Here is an 18,795-nt window from a genome sequence, read left to right as displayed (position 1 = left end):
AAAAACAGAAAAAGTTTTCACTTAACTGGTTTCTGAAATAAACGAGTGTTGCAAACATATTTTTATGGGATAATTGTTGAATTTTGAAGGGATTTTGTCATAAACCCCATATTTGTTTAAAAAAGCATATTTTAATAGGTTTAGACTGTATTGTTGATACAAAAGGATGAAATCAGCAATGTCTGCTCATCATGACAGGAGGTAATCAATCCCCATAAACAAACTCCACAGCACATTTTGTCTCTGTAGTAGGCCATTGTAAAATGCTATCATAAAAGTGTTCATATTCCATCAGGTAAGGTTTTAAGGCATTTAGTTCATGTAAGAATAAGAATATTTCATTTCTAAGAATTCCTTTACGTCATAAAATGGATTTTCCAACATCCAGTTATACAGTTTTCTTTTAAAATTATTGATGGACACATCCTGTACAGAGAATGGTATTTTATTAAAAAATATTATACTATTTACTTTATGTGAGTTACTTGTTTTCACAAGTCTATGTCTTGGGACATCAATATTACCCTTATTACGAGTATTGTGTTGAGGGATGTTTTCCCTGATGGTAAATTCATTCAGATGATTTTTAACATACAATAATGAGATAAAAATATACAGATTTATAACTGTTAATATTTTAAGCCTGATAAAAAGGGGACGACAGTGTTCAGAAGAACCAGCTTGACACATTACACGAACAAGCTTCTTCTGAATTAGCAATACATTATGGACATAACATGAATGTCCCCACAATAGCAGCCCATATGAAATATGGGACTGGAAAAGTCCAAAATATGCCATTCTCAAATAGTCTGCTGTTACTAATTCCCTCAATTTCCACATAAGATATGAGACCCGTGATACCTTTTTACAGACATGATTGACATGTACTTCCCAGCTTAACTTGGTATCAATGTGAATACCTAGTAGCTTGACTGACTGAATTTCTATATTATTGGACAAAAATCCTAACATAATATGTTGGGTTTTATTCTCGTTGCAGAGTAGTTTATTAGATGAAAACCATTTCACTGCAGTGCTAAGAGCTTCATGTGACATCTCTTGCAGATTTAATACGTCCTGATGCATGTTGATTAGTGTTGTGTCATCTGCATGTGATACAACTGATTGTGACGTAACATTTTGTTGTAGGTCATTAACAGCAACATTAAAGAGAAATGGGCCAGGTACAGATCCTTGTGGAAAGCCTGTAATAACATCTTTCAATGTGGAATGTCTATTTCTAATTGCAACAAACTGGCATTTGTTACTTCAATACATCTTAATTACATCCAAAGTGGGACTATTTATGCCATAATACTGAAGTTTTCCCAACAAAATGTCATGATCTATACAGTCAAATGCTTTACTCAAATCACATAAAACCAGAGAAACCATTTTCCTATTTTCAAAGGCTGTTAAAGTTTGATTGACAATTTCCAGAACCGCAGAGGTAGTACTTCTTGATATTGATGGGCACCTAAAGCAAACAATAACAAAGAATAATGTAGGGCTCAGACCAGGTACTTCCTTGTCTGAGCAAGAAATATAATCTTCTCCTTTTACCCTAGCATTCCGAATAATATTACACGTGAGAGTTTGTTTGTCTACCATTCCTCGTTTCCTTTCTAGAAGCTGTGTCCCATTTGCGATCACAGAAAAAGTTGTCCCATTTGCGATCACTTCCATTAGAGTGGAAAACAAGAATGTGAAGAAAGACCAGTTCGTGTCCCATTTGCGACCACTGTAAAATTATCAGCAGCCCATCAGGGTTTTCCAACGTCCATGCAGCAGGGAGACTTCTAATTAGGGCTTAGTCCACACAACCTCTCCCTTGAAGGTTTCTCGAGGTAATATTAGTCTGTTGTGATTAGCTGCCAACCCCCGGAGGCCCGGGTTCGATTCCCGGCTCTGCCACGAAATTTGAAAAGTGGTACCAGGGCCTGGATCGGGGTCCACTCAGCCTCGGGAGGTCAACTGAGTACAGGTGGGTTCGATTCCCACCTCAGCCATCCTGGAAGTGGTTTTCGGTGGTTTCCCACTTCTCCAGGCACATGCCGGGATGGTACCTAATTTAAGGCCACGGCCGCTTCCTTCCCTCTTCCTTGTCTATCCCTTCCAATCATCCCATCCCCCACCAAGGCCCCTGTGCACCGTAGCAGGTGAGGCCACCTGTGCAAGATACTGGTCATCCTCCCCAGTTGTATCCCCCGACCCAATGTCTTACGCTCCAGGACACTGCCCTTGAGGCGGTAGAGGTGGGATCCCTCGCTGAGTCCGAGGGAAAAGCCAACCCTGGAGGGTAAGCAGATTAAGAAAGAATATTAGTCTATAGTTTTTAACATACTGGAATTATTCCAGCTGTAGACATCCATCGTTGATGTAGCTTTTATTGTTATGTTGTTATCTGCGTATTTACTTACGACATGCAGGTCACAGACGAAGAAAGGCAAGCCTTGTACTTTATATTATGGATACGCTTACATACATTTACGGAAAAGTCAGGAATGTTTGGTGACATGAGTTTTTATATCGCTGCCTTTACATCGCACCGATACAGATAGGTCTTATGGCGACAATGGGATAGGAAAGGGTGTGGGAAGGAAGCGGCTGTGGCCTTAAGGTACAGCCCCAGCCTTTGCTTGTTGTGAAAATAGGAAACCATGGAAGATCATTTTCAGAGCTTCTGACAGTGGGATTCGAACCCACTATTTCCCTAATGCAATCTCATCTTTTCGTGCTATCATTATAGAATTATCATTTCTTCAACTTATTTTAATCTAAACATTTTCTTAACATAATGTTCTGGAATCTTGTACATCTAATCCTAACGTACAGACACAAATTAACTTATCATTTTATTTATATAGGTGAAAGTAGTCTGAGTGGCTGTGCGTTTTAACGCGCTATGGCTATGGCGCCAAGCATTCGAGGAACGCGTAGGTTTGAACCCCACCGTCAATAGTTCTCAGAACGGTGTTCTGGGGTTTAATATTTTCACTTCCAGGCAAATGCCGGTACAGTTCCTATTCATAGGCCAGAGGTGTGTCCTCCCACCCGTTAACCAATTTCATTCACCATAACACATTTCATATTCATTAGGTCCTCGACTGAGGCCAGGAAGGGCATCCGGCCGTAGAAACATCCCGTATAAATTAATCTCACCTCAACCCGAACCAGTATCAAGAAATGAGATCTGGGGCTAGACAGACATACAGATAGATGAAAGTAGGCTAATTCTATTTTGAGCAGCTGTTTACTTAAGTGTCACTATGAATGTTTGAACAGTTTGAGCATTATTTAAGCAGTAATTTAATAGTGTCCCCTATTGTATAAGAAACTGTTAAGTCTAAGTCTGAGATGACCTACAATTGCTTCAAAAAGGGTAGCACTATCGAAGAAGCAAAGTATTACAGCAAACCTTTTGTTTTGAAATTGGAAAGTGTACGTATAATCCAACGGTTTTAATACGCCCATCATTTGTCTTACTTCTTAAAACTAATTTAACCGCCTTTACACCCACAACCATCTGGTAACTCTAAATAAAAGGTTCATTTGAGTTTTTTTATTCTCTGCCAATCCCGATATTAATGCATCAGTCTCAAACGGTAAATGTAAGTAATTTAATGCGTTTCAACATATGATTCGCAAGAATTCTAGTATGTAGTTTTGACAGTTACTGAGGGATGTCTTCCTTTACCAGTCCTTCAGTAGGGAATTCCCCCACAGCAACCTGTTTGTATGTCACTGATAAGATTGATCGCAAATGGGACTGATCGCAAATGAGATGACACCTTTTTAGATACAGGTTCGTCTTCTGATTTTTTTTTTTTTTTTTGCTAGTGGCTTTACGTCGCACCGAGACAGATAGGTCTTATGGCAACGGCGGGATAGGAAAGGCCTAGAAGTTGGAAGGAAGCGTCCGTGGCCTTAATTTACAGCCCCAGCATTTGCCTGGTGTGAAATGGGAAACCACGGAAAACCATCTTCAGGGCTGTCGACAGTGGGATTCGAACCCGCTTCTGAATTTTCAGACATATCACTAAGAATATAAAGAACACTGCACTAAACAAAAGAAACACTTTTGGAATCAGTTGTTCACAAAACTAGGAACATGCGATTCCAGAAACACAACGACAACAAAAACAGATGAACAACTGGTTATTCTGGATTCAGAACAGTAGCGCCAACCAGAAAGGTACCAGCAGTTTACTGCAGAAACCAACCAAGCGGTGTCACTAAATGGTTTCTGAACTAAATACGAAATTCAACGTGATGCCTGACCATTATAGGACTACGTTTCTTGACTGGTTTCAGCACCAAAATGTGCGTATACCCTTTTAGTAACATATTCTGTAATTAACTCATTTTTCCATTTTTTGGCACTTTCTGAAATAATCGACTCAGTTAAGGCCACGGCCGCTTCCTTCCCACTCCTAGCCCTTTCCTGTCCCATCATCGCCATAAGACCTGTGTCGGTGCGACGTAAAGCAACTAGCAAAAAAACAAAAAAACAAAAAAACAAAAGAGATGCCACTTGAAGAAGAAGGGTATATGAAAGTGAGGAGCCCGGCACAAGTAAGTGGAAATAAAGCTAGGACTCAGCTAAGGGCTCCGTAGTCGCCAACCCAGACTCCTAAGTTCAGAGCCCATGCAGCCCGCTTTAGTCGCCTCTTACCACAGGCAGGGAATACTGGGGGTGTTTTACTACTACCCCCACCTACAGAGGGAAGTTGCTGTGCCCTTCAGCTGTTGCGTTCTTAACCAGCACCGTTTCAGAGTTTCATAACGGGTAGGTATACAAAACCGTCGTTTACAATCCTTGTATTTCTTGAAAATGGTGTTTTTCAACTTAACTAGAATAACTCACAGGTCAAATAGGTCATTCCCGTGAGCAGCGTTTCTATAGGCTAAAGCACCTGACGTCACCGAGAGTGAGAATGAAGTGGTATTTTTTTGAGCTTAGTAGTTACTCTAATTACACTCCACTCAAGTCATGAAATACAGAACTAATGGATATTTAGATGCTGTAACATTTATTATTTAAAACTTATATGAATACATACGACTTCAAATCCGTCTTTGTAAAGACAAAGAGACTCTCACAACGGGCTCAGTGCGGTGGTATTGGAAAGAAAGAACTCTTGCGGGACAACATTCTGGCACCTCTGCATCTCCGAAAACAAGTTATTTGATCAAATTCAAATTTTAACACAATATGCAATGGGATGTTTTATATATTGTTTATATATTTCAGAACTGTTTGTTTCCAAGGGGGAAAAACTGTTATAAATTAGTAAGGTTTTTTTTTACTCAGGGTTGTTGAAAAATTCCGTTCTTGGTCACGTTACAGTCTTTATCGTATGTCCAAAGTATCATTGTGTGACAAAAAAATGCGTAAATGAATTAACTTCTGTTATATCAGTTTGTATTTTAACTGGATAGAATTATATTATGTATCACCGACTGGCCGGTACAGGGAAAGATGTGAGGCGGGGACGGGGTTGATGCACTACTTCATTTCAACATCGGAAACAGTGTCCGGCGTGTTGGCCTTTTGGTCACAGGGGTCCCGGGTTCGATTCCCGGCAGGGTCAGGAATTTTTACCATAATTGGTTAATTTCTCTGGCATGGGGGCTGGGTGTATATGTCGTCTCCATCATTTCATCCTCATCACGACGCGCAGGTCGCCTACGGGAGTCAAATCAAAAGATATGCATCTGGCGAGCCAAACTTGTCTTCGGACACTCCCGGCACTAAAAGCTATACGCCATTTCATTTATTTTTGTCGGAAACAGTACCTTATTTTGACTGTTTGGCTCAGCCCTAACCCATGCTCAATTTCCTGGAATGTTTTGCATTCCGTACAAATGTCAACACCATCAGCTCCGTGCAAGTACTGTATCACAACTTCCTGGTGACAGACTATGTGATGCTGGAGGGTGAGAGGGGAATCGCTCGCTTGGCCTTGGCCTTTCTTACTGACATCTATGCACCCGTGATGCAACTATCAATGGAGTTAACTGTCGACAGCAACGAGACTAGTGGCGATATTTTGAAATAAAAGGTGGATCTAGAACTGACTCCGGTCGCCTCTTAAGGCTGATAAATTGGTGATTAACGGCAAAGACGGAACTTACGTGAATGAGATGGCTGTCATAGACCATAAGGATGAGGAATAGGATAAAGTTAAACAACTAGCTTTGGGTAAGGGTGAGACCCAAGAATGAAACCACAGTAACACAGTGTGTATACAATCATGATATCTATGCAGCGGGAATAGAAGTGGAACTGGAGCAGAAGTTTGTGCAGTGAACTGAATATCTCAAAAATTTTCTACAATACTTTTATTTTTTTCAGTTTCAAACTTAATTTAACCTCTTGGAATGTGTTCATATGTATACAGTATATTACAATGGTTAGGAATTTACTGGAACCAGGGTGCTGTATAAGAAAGGCTGTGTGTTTGTAAAAAAAAATTGCTCGCAAATGTAAATTCTTTTTCGTAATATCTTTCGTTGTAGAGTGCAATGCCTCCCGTAAGTCCAACACCTCGTCCACGTCGTGGGAGGTGGGCAACGGCATGAAGTAGGGGATTGCCGATAGGGGTGATGTACAACGGGGACTGTGTGTGCCCTAGGACCGCTACGGTAGCTGTGAAGGCCCTTCAAGAACCCTGAAAAGTGACGACTAACGGGGCTCTGGTGAAGTCCTCAATGGCAGATGCGCTGGAGGAGGAGACCTTTGGAACGGCAAATCTGGCAGACGAGGCAATCCTTTTCCCTTGGGGTTGAAATGGGGGAAACCACTGCCTTGTGATGAAGAGGGATCTTCAAAGGCTAAGGGAGACAACCCCTACAGAAAACGGCAGGCTTGGAGGCTCAGGTGGCAGCCCCACCACCAAGCTCGGGTGCTGTGGGCTAATAACTCGCACATCTTAAATCCAATTATTAAAGAAACTGAAGTGAAACGAAACCGAATGGATACCTCGATGAACTTTGGCCCAAAACGGAAAATGAGAATTGGTTGTTGTAATATTAGAACTTTGACAGAAGAAGGTAAACTAAAACAGGTTGAAAAAGACATGCAAAATTATGGCTTGGAAATTCTTGGTTTAAGTGAAGTGAGGAGGTGCGATTTTGGAGAGATCATGACGCAAAATGGGAATATATTTATTTATTCTGGAGAGTCTGGGGAGGATGCTGAACGGAGAAATGGAGTGGGTATATTGCTAAATAGGAGATCCAAGAACAGTTTAATTGAATGGAGTCCCATCTCAGACAGAATGATGAAAGCTAGATTTCAAGGTAAAATTCAAAATGTAACAATAGTAGTTTGTTACGCACCAACAGAAGTATCTGATGCCAACATGAAGGATCAATTTTATCATCAGTTGAATGAAACTATAAAGAATATAAAGAGATATTGCTATTATTATGGGTGATATGAATCCGAAAATTGGATCAAATAATGAGGGACTAGAGCATGTGATAGGGAAACATGGATTAGATGAAATGAATGATAATGGAGAAAGATTTGTAAATTTGTGTGCCAGCCAGGAAATCGTGATTGGAGGGACAATCTTTCCCCACAAAAGGTGTCATAAGTTTACGTGGGTATCACCAGATCACAAAATAGAAAATCAGATCGACCATGTAGCTATTAGCAAGAAATTTAGATCATTGACAGATGTGAGGAATAGAAGAGGAGCTGATGTTGGTAGTGATCACCATCTTGTAGTGGCTGAGTTTAAATTGAAAATAAAGGCTGCATCGAAGAAGAAAAAAGAGGTTCAACATACAAAGGTTAAACGGTGGAAAGAGGAGGAAGGACTTTAGTCTGGAGTTGAAAAATCGGTTTGAAGTCCTTTCAAATCTCGAAAAAGAGGAAGAGTTGAGTGTGGAAAGAACTTGGGAAAATGTTAAGAACACTTACATACAAACGTGTGAAAAAGTAATTGGTTATAGGAGCTATCAACAGAAAGACTGGATGTCTGAAGAAACATGGGACTTAACTGAAAAACGAAAAGAGGCAAAAGCTATAGTAAACCAAAGCAGAACAAGACAGCAGAAGTCAGAAGCCCAAAGGAAATATTTGGAAATTGACAAAATGGTTAAAAGGAGTGTGAGAAGCGATAAAAGAAGATGGATTGACCAGCAAGCACAAATTGCAGAGGAAGCTGAGAAGAAGGGTTATATGAAACAACTCTATACTATTACAAGGAAATTGTGAAGAGGAGGTTATAGGAAGAGTAAACCAGTGAGGGATAAGCAAGGAAATATGCTATTATCACAAGAAGAACAATTGAGAAGATGGCAAGAGTATTTTTCAGAAATTTTAAACAAGGATGACGGAAATGAGCAGGAAATTCAAGTAAATAAAGGCTTAGATAGTGAAGACTCAAGAATAAAGCTAGATCCCCCAACAAGGCATGAAGTTAGGTTAGCATTGAAACAATTAAAGAATGGTAATGCAGCAGATATAGATAATATAGATCCAGAAATACTAAAAGTGGATGAAGAGGCCACCATTAATTTGCTGCTACCATTACTGGGGAAAATATGGAAAGAAGAGAGAATTCCAGCTGATTGGATAGAAGGCTTGATCGTGAAACTCCCCAAGAAAGGTGACACCACAGCGTGTAAGAACTGGAGAGGAATAACACTACTGAGCATACCAAGTAAAATTCTCTCTAGAATAATTCTAAACAGAGTAAAGGACTCAATTGAGCAATGTCTTTGAAAAGAACAAGCTGGTTTCCGTAGACAACACAGCTGCGTTGATCTAATAAATACGTTAAGAATAATTCTAAAGCAAAGTAATGAATGGCAGGCCACATTGTACTTGACATTCATAGACTTCAAAAGAGCGTTTGATTCAGTAAATAGGACCGTGGAAGACCTTGGTGAAATATCAAGTATCGGATAAGATCTTGAATCTCATGAAAGAAATGTATAAAGGGTATGGATGTAAAGTTGTACATGAGGGAAAACTCTCAGATTATGTGAATGTCTCAAGTGGAGTTCGCCAGGGATGCGTTCTTTCACCAACAATCTTCTTAGTGGTGCTCGATAATGTTATGAGAAATATGTTGGGTGGAAGGAAAAGAGGAATACAATGGGGAATGGGGGAAAGACTGGAAGATTTAGAATTTGCAGATGATATTTGTCTTTTGTCTTCAAGAAGTGATATGAAACAAGTTAGAAGGATTACAGAAGGAAGCAGAGGCTGCAGGACTCAATATAAATGTTGTTAAGACCAAGGAAACGAGAGTAAATGCTAAAATTGATGAAAGACTGTTTGTGGCAGGAGAAGAGATTGAAGAGGTTAAAACATTTACCTACTTGGGAAGTGTAGTGACAGGAGAAGGAGGGACGGAAGAGGATGTGAGAGCCAGAATAAGGAAAGCAAATGGAGCCTTCATGCAGCTGTATACAGTATGGAAGAATAACAACATTTCAAGGAAAACGAAAATAAAAATGTTTGATACAAATGTTAAATCAGTCCTTCTATATGCCTGTGAAACTTGGAAGGTATGAACTATCACTAATCTCTTGCAGACATGTATAAACCGTTGCTTACGGTGCATCATAAACATCAGATGGCCTGAAATTATATCCAATGACGAGCTATGGAGGATAACAAAACAAAGTTCCAGTCGCAGTGGAAATCAAGAGGAGGAAATGGAAATGGATAGGTCATACTTTGAGGAAGCCAGCGGGATCTATAGAACGCACAGCATTGGAATGGAATCCGCAAGGGGCACGGAGGAGAGGTCGTCCTAGGAAGACCTGGAAGAGGACTGTAGAGGAGGAGGCTCTTGAAGCACGGAAGACTTGGAAGGAAGTTAAAGCATTAACCACAGAAATAGGTGAAGTGATCCCACTCTCTCTATGCTACTGTATGCGGTAAAGTTACAAAATGTAAATTTTGACACGAAACATATCTAGTTTTCTACAATGAGGGAATCTAATATAAAAGGCCTCAACTCAGTATCTTTAACAGTTAAGGAGTTTAGTTTTTCCTGAGAATACTGCCACTTTCAAGACATTTTGGAATCCATTTAGCAAGAGCTTGCATACGACATAAAAATTGTTAAAATCATCCTGCTAGCTCTGTAGAAGTACAGTAAACATTATTATATGAAGCTTTAGCCTTTTACAGTACGGTATATATACACAGGCTGATAATCCTGCATGCATAAAATTGTTAATTACAAATAATTTTGATAAAATTCATTATTAAAAATATTCAGTTTAGAAAAATAATAACGTCGCTCCTGAGTCGAATAACTACTATTTGCTTAAATACTTAAATGTTTTTTAGGCAAATCAACAAGGAAATTGGAAACCTCAAAATAAAAAGATAAATGATAACTAAAAATCAGGCTATACTAAAATGATTACTTACCTTAAGTAAATTGATGAGGTAATTACGCAAGAAGTCTCTTAACCTTTTATACAATTCAAGTCCCACCAATTGAGCTCCGCCCGACACTTGTCCCTTCTTCATCTTGGATGACATATTGCGATTAGCCTGTTGATGCACACTCGTGCAATAGTTGTATACATGACTGACAAGTTAAGATGATATCATTGTAGAATTTGTATTGTTCCAGACAGATAATTTCAAAATTTCCTGAATCTTACAAGAAAAATAATCCCCAATTATATCTCGCATCAGTTTATCTTTATGTGTCAGCATGAATACAATAACGTATAACCTGTGGCATGCAGCACAAAACTAAGTGTCTCCTGTAATCCTTCCCCTATCTTAGTTATTCCTTGTTTGGTGAAACTGAAAAATGAAAATCCACAGCCTGTTTTGAGTAATTTGACCGTGTCACAAATGGAATGAATGAAACCCCCATCTAGCGGTGAGGATAGGAATTGTGCCAGCTTCCGAAGCCTGTCACGCTCCTCTGGGGCAATGATTAATGACTGATAGATGAAATGAAATGATAGTGAAGAATGCTGCTGGAATAAAAGATGACAGGGAAAACCGGAGTACCCGGAAAAAATCCTGTCCTGCCTCCACTTTGTCCAGCACAAATCTCACGTGGAGTGACCAGGACTGGAACCACAGAATCCAGCAGTGAGAGGTTAACGTACTGTTGCCTGAGCCACAGAGGCTCTACTTGGTGAAAGTCGAGGAGGTAATTCTGGATCCTAGGGTATTCCCTGGCCTAATGAGCTAAACAGAATGCAACACTGTTGAGCTGGCTGCAATGTCAGTATATGGAATGTGCGAGGCGCAAGGTATAAGATAAATGTCAGTATATGGAATGTGCAAGACGCAAGGTATAAGATAAAGTCCAGTGTATTACAATAAATAATTTACTTTCCAGAATGACTTCGCTTATGGGCGAGTTATGGAAAAGAATGGTGATCATGCCTCAGGTCAAGAATTTAATGAAATGAAGTTTAATGTAAACTACTAATGAAAACAAAAAGCTGCTCTCAAAAATATTAACAAATCCAGGAAAGCATTCTGGGGGCAGAAAAACAGGGGTTTCCTTGAGGTTGAAAATGACCTTCAGTAAGTGAAGTATGTATATGGTGTTTGATACGAAATGCAAGAATTTAAATTTTAATGTGTCTGTGTTTTTCCCAATTTCTATAAAATCTGCTACAGCAAGTGAATTTTTTACTGTTATGAATTCTCGCTATAATGGGGTTCACTGAGAATTCTAAGAAATCACAGTTACAATTAGGTTACATTCAACATTTCTCAAGTACAGTACATCTATTTCTCTTCTAGAAATAAATGTAAAAGTATACTTTGTCGCAAGGCAGCCTCTGCACGAGAGGAAGTATTTCATAAAATAAAAAGTAAATAAATAAAGACAGTACCTCCCTTACAATGAACATGCTACCAGAGCTTACAAGCACAAAATACACATTGTTGAAAATATGTAATACTAGTATGTGTCTAGACTAACCTCTGTGGGGTTCTGATTTTACATGTTTTTGTGGTCAGACTCTATCCTTAGAACAAACAGAAAAATATCAATATTTAACCCTTGAACACAAAACCTACATTAAGAGTACATAAACACAAAACCTTGTAATATGACTGCACTTTCCATTTATTATTTTGCAGCAGCAAAAAAATTTAAAAAAAACAACACGCGCGCGCGTGCGTTAAAAAATATCACACACAGCAGCTTTTTCCTCAATCGGGAATAATCTAGCCACTGATAGTCGTCATATTTGCAATTGGCCACCTTCTGAGACTAACTGCAACATGACGTTATTCACCTCTCATAGTAGCGTGTTAGCCCTGGGACCTCCTTATGTTTGTGAGGGTCCACAAAAACATTGCACATAACTCTTTCACTCATCAGGAGCAATTTCCACACTTATTTGCCACTGTGCTCTTTGCAGTACACCCGTGAACACCGACTGTAATGTGACATTGTCATTCGCCTCTTTTCAGAAGGACATATGCCGGGAAATAGTCCTCTTTGTGTCGCTGGATCCAACTTCCACTTTAAAGGGTTTACTTTTTAACTCCTAAAGCTCCCTGTATAATTTTAAGGATTCCACCTAATCAATACATATTTAAATACCAATAAATATGTATTGATTAGGTAGAATTCTTATTTCTATTTATTGTAATTGTAACTGCATTAGTTCAGACCAATACGAAGATAATTGTATACAATCAGACTGCAAGCTCGAGATTCGAATTCTTTTCTCCATCAGCAGTCTTGTAAGTACTTCAATCAGCTGGATAATAATATTTTGGAATTCTCGAAAGGAATACACTCATCTTCACTGGCTTCTGGATCATTGGAGGATTTTGTATTGTTGTGTTCATTCGACTGCTCTATGCACTAGTCGTCAATTTCAATTGGTACAATAATGTCAACTTTATATAGTCCTCTTTTCGTCAGCACTATTTATTATCATCACTTCCCCCCTCAGTATCTTGAAGCATTAGTGCAATTTTTGCACCAAACTCCGGATTGTTTCCTTCTAGGATATTCACCTAAAACAATTGGGAAAAAGACTAGTATTTTCACTCGTTGAGTTTATATACGTGCCTTGTTTACTTACGTCACAAACGTAAGTTGCATATAATTCTATACTGAATACTTTACCTTCCCGTAACTGCACCACATAAAAACAAAAGCTCATAAAATTTACGAATCAATATTGATTTTTTTTTAAACTCGCGAACGAGCAGATCACAGAACAGAACTCATCACGACAACTTTCATCACGAGTTAGGAAGGTACTACAATGGCCAGCAATGTGGCGCGCAAAGACAGTACAAATACATTTGCCAAATCGCCGTCATCAAAATTACGAGATTTTGTGTTCTAGGGTTAACAGAAAAGCTGGTAGCAATTGTTGTTTCAAGATTAAAAAACAGCCACCTTAACTACAATAAAATGAAGGCAAAAGTCAGATCCTTCAAAAAACGAAAATATCAGCAGAAGAAAAGGAAGAGTCATCAATCGGGGGGGGGGGGGGGGGGGGGGGGAGTTGAACCCGGGAAGTCGGGAAAAGTTGAAAGTGAGGATGTCTCACAGGTAAGTGCGTACATTAGCAGACTAAACTAGGGGTTCCTTGGTCACCAATCCAATTTCAAAGTACTGAACCCGACAGGGGCATGATCTAAGGACCTTTGGCTAATACTGACCTTCCAAATTACAGACGCAATGCTATCTGAGAAAAGGGACATCGAAATTAATTAATATCCGCATCATTACGATATATAAATTGAGTCTTTAGAATTTATATTACATGATTTCTTTATTTGCAACTCAGTGTGCGATACTTCCTTTGTGTAACGGGGGAACGCGGCAGGAGCCAAGCCTAGCCAAAGTCAAAAGGGGCGACAATCAGTGGTTTCCCATGGCGCCACTCGAGAAGAAACTTCCCTTCCTCACGACTGAGAGAATGAGGGGAAACAGATTTTTTCGAAGCGGAATACCAGAGCCATCTTTATTTCGGACTAGCCAACTTAATTTTCTACGAGATAAAATTTATTGAAATCTGAGTTCTGGAGTCGTTCTTCGCTTTAAAAGAGACAGCTGTGATTGAGCCGTCTATTTAGAGTCTCTAATGTCATATTACATGCTAACTTTTCATACAAGAAAAAATACGGCCTCAGTTATGAGTGGAAAGTTACCAAGGGCCATCTGGTCATCGTCACCTTTCACCCTTCACAGGGAAGTTCACCAGAGCAGAGGGGGGTAAGCTGTACGGATTTTAATTAATTAAAGGAAATCTAATGAAGGATAATTGGGCGGATATGTCTCGGTCACATCAGATGATTTTTGGTCACTTGATCGTTGCACTATCGCACCTCTAGGCTGCCGTGGATAGGCAATACACAGATTTGTAGAAGGGGAAATCGCTTCTTTGTAAAAACCACTGCAGTAAGGGAAGAGCGTCATTCGGGATTTTCAGCTTGGTGAGGGCGGAGCTATATCCGTGACGCTCGCACTAGTGCTTTGTTCTAGTGACTTAAACTTAAATTTTCAAGTGAAGTCAAATAATTCGTCTTAAATAAAACGAACAGAGTTATTTTTCGTGACACCTACGTGAATATTTAATGAACAGTGTTGTATCGCGAACTTACAGCGTGGAACGTAATAACATTATTATTATTATTATTATTATTACTGTAGCATGGCAGTGCCAATGAGCAACAAAGGCTAAAGTAGCTGTGATAGACGGAGTTCCGTACGGAACTGCGAGTGACGCGATAGTATTCAAAGTAGTGCCCGAACGTTCATGTTGAACGCTGATTAATTGAATTGTAAATTTAAATAGTGATGTGTCTGTGCACAGGAGTACTTCCAGTGGTTTCATCAGCAAGGACAATGAACTTCAAGCCTAAAGTGGTGATGGAGCTGCAACTGATTACCGTGGTATCCATGGAGCAGCAGTAAATCCAGGATGGATCTCCTGACCTGACAAAGATGTCGTCATCGTGATAGAGATGAGTACTAATTTTAATATCTGGCATGCCTAGTGGGGATGGGAAATGTTTATCATAAGCTGACACTATAAAAGGTTAAAGATGTAGTCCAGTTGAATACAAACTGCCGAAATGGGCACGTAGTTATTAATTCTTAGTTTAGGGAGTCGGTGACGTCTGAGTGATTGATTGTAAATAATTTAGGGAATATAACACTTTAGTTTTGCATGTGGTAGAGATTTATTCAGTTATTTTATCTTGGGAGATTTTCGTTTGATTATTTGCGTCAAGAGACCGGTAGTAATGAGTTAGGGAATTGCAGTTAGAGTGTAATTATTCTAATTTGATAAGTGCATGACAGGCAAAAAAAAAAAAAAAAAAAAAAGGTAAGTACGATATTGTGTGAAGGCACGAAGCTACAAGAATCGCAGGCGGAACTGATGACCCAAGGCCACCCCTGATATATTTAGATAGAGAGTCTTATATTCAAGTTGGATTATTTGATCAAATTTATCAGGATGTGATTATAATGCGTGTGTCAAATATTAATCCGTGTGAATATCAAATTAATTAATTAATTAATGCATTGCCGTGTGATGATAAAGTGACCGGGTATAACTATCAATAATTAGAAGTTATTAATTAGGGATGAATTGCCGATGAGGGCGCAATTAAATTGTGAGTGCAAAGTAGAATCTGTACGATAACCAGGTATGATCAAAGCACCAGGTGAGTCATGGGGAGTGACAGTCTAAAGATGATGATGATAATAATAATAATAATAATAATAATAATAATAATAATAATAATAATAATAATAATAATAATAATAATAATAATAGTGGTCACGCAAATATTAGCATTGTAATACCGGTGTCGCGTGGTAAAAGTGACGTGATACTGATGAGAAAATGTGTGTTGAATTCAAGGTGATTTGCGTGAGTTATGAGCCCTTAGATTATTTTGTGGATGTACTTCATTGTGAAGTGTTTTGTTTCCTTTTGAAAGGGAATGTCACGGTTGTTATGTAGGGCTATTGACCCTTGGGGTGGCGGACGTGCCGTCCGACCTTGCCCCAGTTGTGTTTTTTTTTGTGAGGGTGTCCCGTAGCTGAGGAGAAAGGGACATTTCTGTTAAAGGGAAGTTGGCCTCTTTGAGCGGCTAAATATGTGATTCATTCAACACGCCAGAGGGGTGTATTTATTAACAAGTGACCCGGCCGATAATGCTAATGTTTGTCAGTGAATCATTGTTAATTGTTTGAATATAATATAGACAGGGATTACAGGACCATGTCTTCATCGCAAGGGGTTATCAGTTCAATGCTCAACGTAGGCACTGGAAGCCTACACTGCCAAAAGGAAGATTAAAGTGCCTCATGTATTTGCTGCGTATCATGTATGATTTTTGTGTGTTCTATGCGTCATGTTTGATTGTAAATAAGGTCAGCGGTGGTTCTGTCCATCGGCCTGGCAATGTCTATACTAGTGAGGGTCGGTTGAAACCCAGGTGTAGTTTCATATTTGTGTATTTTTCTTTTACATCATTTCATTGGGAAATCTAGGTTTTCATTCGAGTAGTGATTGCTCAGACATGTTGTCGCGTGCATGTTAGTTTTATGTGTTAGTGATATAATATAGCCTCAGTGTTACGGTAAAATTTTCCATTCGCTTCATGTCACGATACATCGCGTCGCGATATACTCACTCATTTCTATCACGCATAATGGACAAACGTCCACTGAATAATTCACAACACTTATAAATATTAATGTAGTTCATCAGTGTATCTTTATGTATCATTCTCATCACCATCAAGGTTAAATAAACCGGTCTTGTTAGCTAAAATTTAATCCGAATGTGCTCTCATTATAGTTAAGTATGCCCGTCATCCTACCCTGTACGCCTTTAAGATAATGTTAGATAAGCGCCTATTTTAATATACCTTTTGACCCATGTGCGACCCTGTAGATCCAATGCCGGTGCCTTATTAGGGTAGGGGCGGGTGCAGTACCTTAGTGATACAAAGATCTACTATTTGATTATTGGAGAATTTCCAATATAAGAAATTTTATACTCTCTTCAGTACAAGAAATTTCTTCAGTACTGCAATAGCATACGCAGTAAACAGTTTAAAACTAACCTCAATATTTATTAGATCTTGATATTATCTTCAGCAACATGATCTTACATGGGATAAAGGACTCGACATATTCATTGTCATCTTTACTTCTAGCTCTCTTTCAGCTTTGAAACTTCAAGATTATCTCATTCGAAACACCAACCATTATGTATTGCATCAACTTTAAGAAATGCACAATATGATATTATGGATCTTTGCAGTCACCTGAAATTCCAGGCAGACTGAATAAAATGTACAGTGGAACCTCGATTATCCGTTCCTGGAAAATACGTTTTCTTGGAATATACGTTCAAAATACAAAGTATGTTACAAGTGTTGTTATTTTTTATATCCACCTATTCAATAAAAAATAATAACACTTGTAACATACTTTGTATTTACGTACATTTCAATACGGACCTAACATGAGAATTATAACGTGTAATATACGTTCAAATTATGTGGTCTCGCGAGCATCGTAATTAAATCACGTTGTAAAAGCCCCGCATTATCCATTCCTTGAAGAAACGATTTCCCGGATCAACCGTCCAGAAATTTCCGTCCCATCAACGCTAAATCCTCGATCAATCGTTTTTTTTAATAAACTGTATCTCACGAAAGGACGGCTATGGCATACTTATGGATCTTGGTGTTAACGCCCCGTCATTGCGATAATTAGAGCAAGTGACTGTATTATCGGCACACTTTATCTGGATGCATTTGTGTACGGGTTTGAGGAGTAAGGAGGGAGCTGTCCTGGTAGTGCTGCCAACTGAATGAAAATGAAATCTGAATTGAATAAAGAATATGATCGATATGAAGTTTCTAAACCGTTATTATATTAAACCAACAACTGTGTCACATACACATTATATGACATCATGTAACATTTCTCGGTGCAAATCTTGTTCCTAGCATGAATTCTAGAGTTTGGCTTTGCTGTATAAACAACAACAGTACTATAGAGCATCCAGAGTTAAGAAAAGACTACAGTCCTTATGGACCTGCTGCTTTCCACTGTTGCCATACTCACTCACTCACTCACCGCGGCTCGGACACTGCTTGTAAAATACAGTGATGACACAAAATTATGCATCGCTTGGTACAGCTGTTGCAAGACTAATAATAATATAAATGCCAGATTAACTCCCGTCATTAATGAAATTACAGTCATGAAATTTCGTTTTGTCATAACGTTTCTAAGGATAATAGCCCACTGACTATCATTCGAAATAGAGTAAGAGTTTGAACATACAGGGATGCGAACTAAATAATAATAATAATAATAATAATAATAATAATAATAATAATAATAATAATAACAACAACAAAAACAATAACATGCATGTCCAGAAACCGAAATGATTGTCTTGTTTCTTATATCTGAGAAAGTTTCATGATCATTGTTGCTTTATGGGAGCGCAGTGCTGAGGGTATTAGCCCCCAGAAATATTTCATTATTAAGGCAAATCGTCGTTCCCGGGATAAAACCTCCTGTGTGATAATATTTTTTGGAGATATACTGACCCGCAGCACATACATTATGAAGAGCGAGAATGCCTTGACAATATTCACACAGTATTGCACCTTAGATGACAGAACCTTACCGGACAAACTTCTAAGCGACAATATTTCACATAGGAGGTTTTGTCTCGGCAGCGACGAAATACCATGTGGTTACAACACAGGAAGCTGATGGCAAGATATATCTATCTCGGTGATGTATCCTTCAGCTC

At 38.9% G+C, this 18,795-nt stretch overlaps 1 protein-coding gene across 3 annotated transcripts in view; it reads right to left on the bottom strand.

Moving 5' to 3' along the window:
- The window catches only part of Cul1 (cullin 1), a 294,055-nt gene that overhangs the window by 251,831 nt on the left and 23,429 nt on the right, over positions 1–18,795 (bottom strand). For all 3 annotated transcript variants that reach the window (XM_067147140.2, XM_067147139.2, XM_067147138.2), the window contains one exon: positions 10,412–10,574. In XM_067147140.2, the coding sequence (XP_067003241.1) occupies positions 10,412–10,574 (163 nt within the window). The remainder of the gene's footprint in view (positions 1–10,411; positions 10,575–18,795) is intronic.

The sequence above is a fragment of the Anabrus simplex genome, chromosome 5 (genome assembly GCF_040414725.1).
Source record: "Anabrus simplex isolate iqAnaSimp1 chromosome 5, ASM4041472v1, whole genome shotgun sequence".
NCBI lineage: Eukaryota > Metazoa > Arthropoda > Insecta > Orthoptera > Tettigoniidae > Anabrus > Anabrus simplex.
Note: the sequence above shows the minus strand (reverse complement) of the source record. Positions and strands in the feature narration are given on the sequence as shown.